Below are 9,218 nucleotides of genomic sequence, written 5' to 3' on the forward strand. Positions count from 1 at the left end.
CTCCATTTCACCGACAGGTGGCGCTGGAGTCTCGCGATAGAGCTGTTTTCACATCACCATAGCAACTGCTTTAAAATTCCAAGGAGCTCGAATAGCGTCAGATGGCTTCGAGTGAGTCCAAAGTGGAAATCCTTATAAATTCTTAAGCTGAAAACATGACATAATGGTTTCTTTTATCTTGTAGCTAGTAAAGGTTTGTTAAATACAAGCTAAGTACCAAATAGCGATGACAACACATCAGGAAAAGAAGGGCTTTTCCACCCAGGCTAAGAGGTTTGCTTCTCAAATCAGTCTGGTAGGAAGTTTAACTCCATCAAAATTCAAAGAGATAAAAGAATAATAATAACAGTACCGCATAAATAACGTGTGTGGTGTTTGTGTGTCAGAGTGAAAGTCCAGGACCGGGAACCTACGACTGCTTTACCAGCACTGAAGTCAACAGTCCTTCCTTCTCAAAGAGGGGCACCACCGGCTTTGTCCCATCCAAGGTCAGGAAGTCCACTAGGTATCATCTTGAAACGCCTTTGGGCATTTATTCTGAAGTCTTGTTGATTATTTATACTAGTCAAATGTGTTTTGTTTTGTTAAATCATACTTTTTGCCCCAATGGGGCTTTAAAAAATCCTTACTTACCCAGTAAATTATTTTTCTACAGCATCATTGCTAGTGGATTTTGTCTGTGTGCCTTTTTATGTATTGCCTGATCCAGGATGAATTTCTCCTATGGGAGACAATAAAGTTATCTTATCATTGTTAGATTGGTGTATACACCCTGCCATTCATCCTATGTTAACAGACTTCAGCTTCACTGCAACCCTAATTTGAATAATCTGGCAGGAGTTGGCAACGTTTAATGTCAAAGGATCCTTTTCTGAGCAATTTGTGATCCAAAAAAAAGAAAAAAGTATGGAGCCACAAAACATATTTGAGCCTTATAATGAAGATGACACAGAAGAAATCTTAAAATCAGTGTTAGTTATGGCTCCAGTACTCAGTTTAGATTTACCTGATTGTTTTTAGTCTAATAAATTTTAATCCCCTGCTGCTTTTAAATGTCTTCATCACTTCATCCTCTCTCCCAGGTTGACAGAAGGCCACAGAGACCCACTCCAGGCCCAAATGCATACAACCTACAGAGTTCCTTCATAAATAAATATGACTTCAACACTGGAGCCTCCAGGGTCTTCAGGCTGCCCATAGCTGTGCAGATGGATGGTCCTAAACATATAACTCCAGCTCCAAATCAGTATGATGTATGTGTGCTGATTATAAAAGCTGATTCAGGGTGTAATCTCTGAGATCCTGTTGTGTATTTTTTTGTCATTTTTTTCTTTCTATACAGGTCAGTTGTGCGAGGAGAGTAAGCGTCTCCTCAGTGGTCGGTACATCGCCTTTCCTCTCAAGAACCACACGGGATTCATTTTGCCCCCCCAAAAATGTGCCATCACCAGGTCTGCGTTGAAGTTTTGTCTTTTTTAGCTTCTTATTAAATTTGCACTCAAAATTTTAATATTTAAAACTTCTAAAAGGCCACTACGAGGTGAACAGCAGCTTAATCCAGCATGGTTCAAAGGCGGTCTCGTCACCCTTCAGATCAAAAACTCAAAGAATCCTTCCTCCGGCCGACCACTGTGTGCCAGGCCCGGGGGCCTACAACCCCCATCAGGCACCCACCCCAGTGAAGAAGACAATCCTTCCGTAAGTAACCATACAATGTTTAGGTTTTGCTACTTTTTTTTTTATTATCTAAAATTTACATCCTTTTATGTGTGTTTGAAGGAGAAGATATTTTTTGGCAATAGCAGCACCTCCTCAGACTGTACCTAAGGATCCTCCTTTGCCGGGTCCTGGGCACTATGACATAGGGCAGTATGACTGGCCATCAAAGCAGTCCATACCCACTGCTGCTTTTGCATCCAGAACTCAAAGAATACCCCAAAAACCGGTGGCTGATAAGATCCCAGGACCAGGTAATAAGATAAATGAGGCAGTTTTCTCACATGCATTTGATCTCTGATTTTCTGGGACTTAAATAACACTGATGCGCATGGCAATATAGATATCCAGTTTCTTCCTGTTAAAAGGAAGCTTTTCCTCTCCACTGTTACCAAATGCTTCCTCATAGGGGGCTTGTGTGATTTTTGGTCTTTCTTTCTAATACTGTAGGGTCTTTATGTTAATATATACGTCTTGAGGCAACTACTGTTGTGATTTGGTGTTACATAATTAATAATAATAATGGATTGCATTTATATAGTGCTTTTCAAGGCACCCAAAGCGCTTTACAATGCCAGTATTCATTCACTCTCGCATTCACACACTGGTGGAGGCAGCTACAGTTGTAGCCACAGCTGCCCTGGGGCAGACTGACAGAGGCGAGGCTGCCATATCGCGCCATCGGCCCCTCTGGCCAACACCAGTAGGCGGTAGGGTAAAGTGTCTTGCCCAAGGACACAACGACCAGGACAGAGAGCCCGGGGATCGAACCGATGACCTTCCGGTTACAGATACGCTTCCCAACCCCCCTGAGCCACAGTCGCCCAATAATTAAAATGGAATTGACGGAATCTGATTGAAACAAGGCGTCATTAATAAATTGGTTGCATAGCAGTTTTGTCACGGCCAAGGCCACCTCAAAAGAGAAAGGACTCAAATGCTGGACGCCGAACAGCACGTAAGTAGTTTTAGAGACAACGTTTATTTTCTCAGTAAGTGTTCATAAACAGGAAACTGGAATGTGCATTTAACAAGTGCAAAATGCCACAACTAAACCAAAGGGGTTTTAAGCAGCCTGGGCTAAGTAAGCAATCTGGTGTCGGTCAGTGGAAACAGCAGTTCTGGGGATTGGGCTGGAGGGAGAGTCAAACTGGGTCCGGGGTTAGGGTCAGAGTCACTGTAAATAGAGTACAGACGTTCAGGTATGGTTCAGGAGGAATATGGGCAAGCTGTTCGTTCAGAATTTTCCTTAGCACTGCGTACTTGCCGCGGGTGGTCTGTAGTGGCGTGGAGGGGTGGGTGGTCTGGGTGAGTAGTCCGAAATTCCTGGCGTTGAGGCAGGCAGGTGAGTCGGGTGAACAGCCCGTGGGACTGTCAGGTGGTCCAGCGTCTGGATTGGAGCTCTTCGGCGGAGATTTGTGTCTGGCAACTTGGTGCGTGGCTGTGAGAGAAACACACAATGAATCAAGGTAGTTTACAAAGCGTGTGCAAAATCACAGTGGTGGCCTGCACTAACTAGGGTTAGCTGAGAATCTGGCGAAGAGAGGTTGAGTGTGCTGGCCTTATGAGTCCCCGGCTTAATTACCCACAGGTGTGAGCAATCAGCAGAACACTGAGGCCCCTCCCAGGGGTGGAGATGCCGACTCGGAGGGAGACACACTGGCACACACCCGGACCATGACAAGTTTACACATTTGCCTAACTAGCACAGATCCCTGCTTTGATCTCAGGAGGAGATACAAAAAAAGATATGCCAAACCAAACATGTGGAGCAATCCCTTATGAATAAAGGAGCAGCTAAAGTAGTTGTTATTGCATTCATGAAAGCATTAAGTAAAACTTTCTCTCTCCTTCCAGGTTTCTATAACCCACAGCTCTTGTCAAAGCATTCCTTCTTTTACAACGACTCCAGAGTCTGGGTTCCTGTGTGAAGCTTCCAGCTCAGACTGCACTGTAGATACGTACATCTTCACTCAGATGAACTGTGATTGCTGCCATTCTTAGATCGGCACTTTTAGAGTGAATAGGATGAAAATTAAATGTTTGCACCAATTTAGTCTCTAGTTCCATGTTTATGTTGGCCAATCAGACCTAGGAATGTTTGGATGTTTTCGGAAATGAATCATAATCAGTATTTATCCACTGTGGTGGTGGTCAAATGCCAGAATTCTTGAAAAGCCATATGTTTTGTCCTTGTGGATTTCCTGATGCTCTAAAGTGATATGGAAGAAAGTGTTGGCACAGTCCCCAGCAGCTGCCGGTCCAGCCAATGGTACGCCACAGTAACAGCTGAGAGCTCGAGATGACACCACTCTGCCAACTGCCAGAGGGCAGGCGGAGGGGTGGAGTGACTGTGTATGTGAGCAATGTGACTGACTGGGCATGAGGCAGGGTGGTGTTTAACCCAAAAGACAAATGGACGCATCACTCAGTTCCTGTATCACATTGCATTGGAGCTGACTCTCTCACAATGTTTAAAAAAAATCAAATATTATTATTATGTTATTAATGCACATATGATTGTAAATGTTCTTTTTGTAAGGCCTTGTGCAGCTGTGGTCCCAGATTCTCTTGTTACTTCATTTTTTTTTTTAAATTTCCAAAACAGAAAACACAACAAAGTTACACATGCCATCTTTTCCATGTTTTCTGTGGTTATTGTGATAAATGCCGTTATAAACTTTTGTGTCCACAATAATCATGGAGCGGGTCCTGAGCAGGAACAGCAGCTTTGTGATTCAGATAAGTCGAGAAAACTAATGTAAAACCTTGTGTTTGATCTCTAAAGCTGCTGTAATCGGTATTTTGATAATAAAACTACCTAATAACTACCTGAAGCAATGTGATGCTTTGAAAGAAGGTAATTGTATGACACCAATATAGAAGAATTATCTTAATACCTCATATGTCGAGGTGATTTAAAAACTGTCTGACTAACCATTAAGGATCTTGATCTCTGTTTCCTCATATAAGTGTTTAACTGTTGTTTTGTATGGTTATGCTCACTTTTTTGTTACATTGTTTAAAAATACAGTGTTTGTATTTGTTTGTAAACTTATTGGCTTACAAATTCCAAGCAATTTTAGGCTGCAGTCACAAAGCTAACCTAGCAAAGTAAAGACCTTCAAAATACTCCGTGATTTAAATGCCATTAAAACTCAGACTTTACATTAATGACGGTTCCCCTTGAAATAAATATGTGTCGGGCAGTTAAACGTCCAGATATTTCACGAAGCGTGGGTTTGAATCGATGCACCAGGATGATTGGCTGGATGTGTTCGACCGCTATGGAGAAGATAATTGGCATTTTGGGTCAGGGGCAGGACATGCGTTGTACAATGGGCATCTTTTGTGTTATTCAACCCTGACCTAGATTTCCACTCAGGATACTTTAACTGGTGAGTCTTTTCATTATAAACTTTCTGGTATAGCAGCATTTTTGGAGATGGCAGAGGCTGTCAAATCAACTTATTTACATACTGGTAAATGAAAAAAGTGTTTAGTACCTCTTTGGACTTTATTAAGGCTTGAAAGCAGGGGAGTGGCTGGTTTAACTGATATGACAAGAAAAAAACCTGCAGATGAAAAGAATTAAACCAAAAGCAAAATAGCTGAAATATTTTTGCTTTAAAGTTGAGTCTTTAAAATCTTACAAAAACATGCGCATATTGTTCACAGGTGTTTGGGGGACTGCTGATTAAGTAGTGACAAAATGTTGGTATTTACTTTGGCTATTTCAGGGGGTGGTTTCCAAATTGTCACACCCACTCCTGCCAGCAACTTTGTCCGTAGCATCCTCATAGGTGATGCTTCGTCCTTGTTCTGGATCCTTAACTCGGCATAAATATTGGAAACAATTTGAAAAGGCTTTAAAGAAATGAAGTGGTAATCAGAGATGTCTGTTTCCAGGTTTTCTGCTGAGCTAACTACATGTAGCTTCATTATTGACATAAACATGAAGTGTTATTACTCATCTCATCTAACGCCCTGTGTTTTCCAAAGCATTCAGTCTGAGACATCCTTCCAAACTTTGACGTGGCATTTTGTGTTCAGCAGATGCAGCTGTTAATGTGAAAATTAATTTCATGGAGACAAATCTGCCCCCTGACTGACTTCGACGTGAAAAACATTTTGTCTCAGAGCTGTTATGGAAACCTCATGCTTATTTCCATCTGCACACTCAGAAGATGCGATCCACTCCAGACCTCAGTGTCATCTGCTCGCAAGGAAATCAGTTGGAGATTTTTTCCCCACCAACTGCAGACATGCTTGACACCCACATTGTGGCAGCTGTAGTTATATTCAGACTCTGACTTCAGCAGTGTGCTTTCCAAATATGTGCACTCGCCCTGTAAAACCAAAGCATTGTGTTCTTGTGGTTATACAATGAGAAAAGCAATTTAAAACTCTGCTTTTGCTGACATGAAGGTCCTCTCCCACTCGGGTAAAATGCACAGGGAGTATCCAGACAAATGCTTAAAGTGTAACTGCAGGCACGAAGCTTGATTTGTAACACTTTCGTGGTGTTGTCCAGGACGGGTCATTAACAACATGCCTTTGTGGGTGTATGGGACTCTCTTTGAACCTCGCCACTTCCTTGTCAGGAAAGGCTCAGTGAGAAGGAGCATTGCTATAGAACAATGCTGCAGGCACACTGAATTTGAATTTGCTCACTGATCTTTTCTTTAGTTCATTAAGTGCACTTACCAGGTGTGTTACCTAGCAAAGCAAGCACATATATATAAAGCACATTTCACCCAAAAAGCATGAGCTACCACAGAATGAGCAAAAAAATCAGTAACAGACAAATGAAAACCAGTTATTAACTTAAAAAAGCAACAAAAGAAGCAGAAATGAAATTACATAATGACTAAGATCAACAGGAGACCATTAAAAATGATGAAATCTCAGAATTAAAATCAATAGAAGAAGCAGAAATTGAATAAAATGCTAATGTAGGATCAGGAACTAGGCCACTAAAAGGCTCATCTAAACATCTAAACAGGAGTGTTTTTAGCTCCGTTTTAATGCTGATTATGACGCAGCACACCTAATATGATTCAGAACAACGCTCCAGTGGCTTCAGATATTAAAGGTAAAGGTTAGATTTGGCTCTAGGAACAACGAGACAGGGTACAGCACTGCTTTCTGCACCAGAGTGAACAGCTAATTGTGTCATGTTGTGCTTATGTCTGCTGCTTGGCAGTACACCAGTGGATTGCAGGCACATTTTGTTTTGCTGTAATTTCATGGGCCTGCGTAAAATGTTTAAAGGCACATGGTGTATTTATAGAGTTGTTCAGGATCATAACATGAGAAGACGACAGGCCTGTTAGTCCATTTTATTTAGATTTTTAGTCCCACTGGCGAGGCCTTAAGGACGACAGTTTGGGTCATTCACTCAGTCTTGTGCCACAAAATATAAATATAGATATGTGTCTTTGTATATCTAAAAATATATCTAAAAACACACAAATGCCTTATAACTGCAGTCTTCTTAAAATGCCCCCAGGGGTTGATTCCTGAGGAAGTCTGTGGGACCTCACATGTACCATTTTGACCTTAGTTAAAAACTTTCCTGATGAATTTATAACCTCAGTCACTTATGCTGGGTCATACTGTAAAAAGTATGTACATGTTGGTTATTCCAGGAGTCACAAAAGTGTATTAACCATGGTATGATCCTTGTTTAATGACTTCTGCTGTCAAACCTGCCCCCCTCTCTACACATCTGGTTTTAAAATGCCAAAATGGTGACAGTCAAAAATGCTCAAATCCCTGCAGCCAATATTTTATGTGTGGTTTTACTGTGACACACATGGAGTACAAACACTGAGCAGGAATGAGTGCCTAGGGTAAAAAAAGAGCCTTAAACACGAGTATAACTAAACCTTTTCTGTGATGGCCAACTCTGACAAGTAAGCCCCTCCCTGCACGCTGATGGGATTTCTTCCTTAGGTTTGTTATCAGGCTTTAAACACTAAAATCTGATGTAGCCGTGCAGGAGTGGAGAGCTGACTCACTTCAAAACAACTCCCAAAATTGATTCATACTGCGTTGGACAGGGTGTGAGATCAGCTGACCTGTGTTGTCAGCTGATCACATACATCCAAGTGGAATTTGGAAAGTGATGCAAAAGAGTCAGCTTATGCATCCAAATTATTGACCAAACCAAACAGTGATCATGGAAACCACAACATGGGCTGAGATAGAGGATTCAGAATGAGGGAGAAGTGTCAGGATTTTCTTTACGTGTGTGTTTGTCTGTTGATATTACTAAAGACAGACATTTGCAGTTGTTACACAGCGCTTTAGTAATAGTTAGTGTTGCGTTTGCAATGATCAAAGCAAATCTGAGCAGCTACAACACCTCATTAATATGCTTTACTTTGATAACAGGCGAGGTGCGCTGCAGGCTCTCAAACATAGTAAGACTGCACAGATGTTTGCAGTTACCTGCTGTCCACATATAAAATGCTCAAAATGTCTTAGTTTAAATGTTTTTATGTCCAGTATTCTCACACAGCCTTTAAACAAAAACACAACGAAGATACTTTCAAAGAACATTACATTAACCGAATAACTTAGCACATCATTTACACATCCTATGTCATCTTCCTCTTCTGTCCTCACATTTGTCATATTTTCTAGTTTAACCTGATAACATAAGAAGATAACAAGATATAACAAGGTAACCTGACTAAATACAAAATGCAGTTTTTAAATAGTGTTTTTTTAGGGAAAAAAGTTTAAAAACAAAACAAAACATGCAAGTATGACAAGTATGCAAAAAACTAAGAAAGCACGAAAGAGCCAAATACTTTCCCCCAGACATAAAAAGCTACACAAACTTGAGTGAATGACCTGGATATTGAGTCTGTAGCTACATCAGCAGCATCAGTGTTTAGAGTCCTGAGTGTCTTCACCTAGCTAAGTGGGTCATGCATATTTTATCTCTCCGGTAATGCTCACATACATTTGGCCCTTTAGTACGTCAGTATGTGCTCTGTCACCATGTTGGATAATGTGTCCAGCTCTGAAAAGAACCTCAGATGTGCATTAGGAGGATGTTTGTGTGTCTCTGTATTATATTTCCTATCACTTCCATCCATCATGTCCTGCAGCCTGAAGCGACATATAATGATGACCTCAATCTTAATTGTTAAGCCAAATGAGCAAAAAAAGCAGAAGGCTTTTTCTAATCAGACTATTTACAAAGCTCCTCTTTTTAAAAAATGTATGACGCTTATCTTCAGCCTCACATAAGCCAGATGGGTTCCTCTTCTGAGACGTGTTCAAGTGAAAATTCCCCACATGTTCCAAACTTTTTTTTTATTATACTGCTACTGCTATAATGTTTGGTTTGTTTTCTTTCTGTTTTCTTTTTTTCAGCCTGGATCACTGGCCTCCTGCAGTGACAGGGAGGTCACATTAATTGTTAATTAGCAGCAGATAAGTCCCTGTCATCTTTTAAACAGGGGGAATATGATTGAAACAGCGGG

General features: G+C 41.1%; 1 protein-coding gene across 1 annotated transcript; it reads left to right on the forward strand.

Moving 5' to 3' along the window:
- The first annotated feature begins 21 nt into the window (after positions 1-21).
- stpg1 (sperm-tail PG-rich repeat containing 1) lies at positions 22-4,845 on the forward strand. Its single transcript, XM_084919753.1, has 8 exons — positions 22-111; positions 185-295; positions 387-488; positions 1,083-1,253; positions 1,343-1,451; positions 1,530-1,698; positions 1,780-1,970; positions 3,574-4,845. Exons 2-8 carry the CDS (start codon positions 227-229, stop codon positions 3,645-3,647), a joined length of 885 nt encoding a protein of 294 aa, XP_084775879.1. The 5' UTR covers positions 22-111; positions 185-226; the 3' UTR covers positions 3,648-4,845.
- The last annotated feature ends 4,373 nt before the right edge of the window (positions 4,846-9,218 follow it).

The sequence above is a fragment of the Perissodus microlepis genome, chromosome 22, assembly GCF_051167445.1.
Source record: "Perissodus microlepis isolate ML-2025 ecotype Zambia chromosome 22, ASM5116744v1, whole genome shotgun sequence".
NCBI lineage: Eukaryota > Metazoa > Chordata > Actinopteri > Cichliformes > Cichlidae > Perissodus > Perissodus microlepis.

Coding starts and splice junctions, on each gene's coding strand:
- stpg1 (XM_084919753.1), top strand. CDS start 227: ATGACAACACATCAGGAAAAGAAGGGCTTTTCCACCCAGGCTAAGAGG. Junction 1,699..1,779: donor GTGAAGAAGACAATCCTTCC/GTAAGTAACCAT, acceptor GTGTGTTTGAAG/GAGAAGATATTTTTTGGCAA. Junction 1,971..3,573: donor TGATAAGATCCCAGGACCAG/GTAATAAGATAA, acceptor CTCTCCTTCCAG/GTTTCTATAACCCACAGCTC.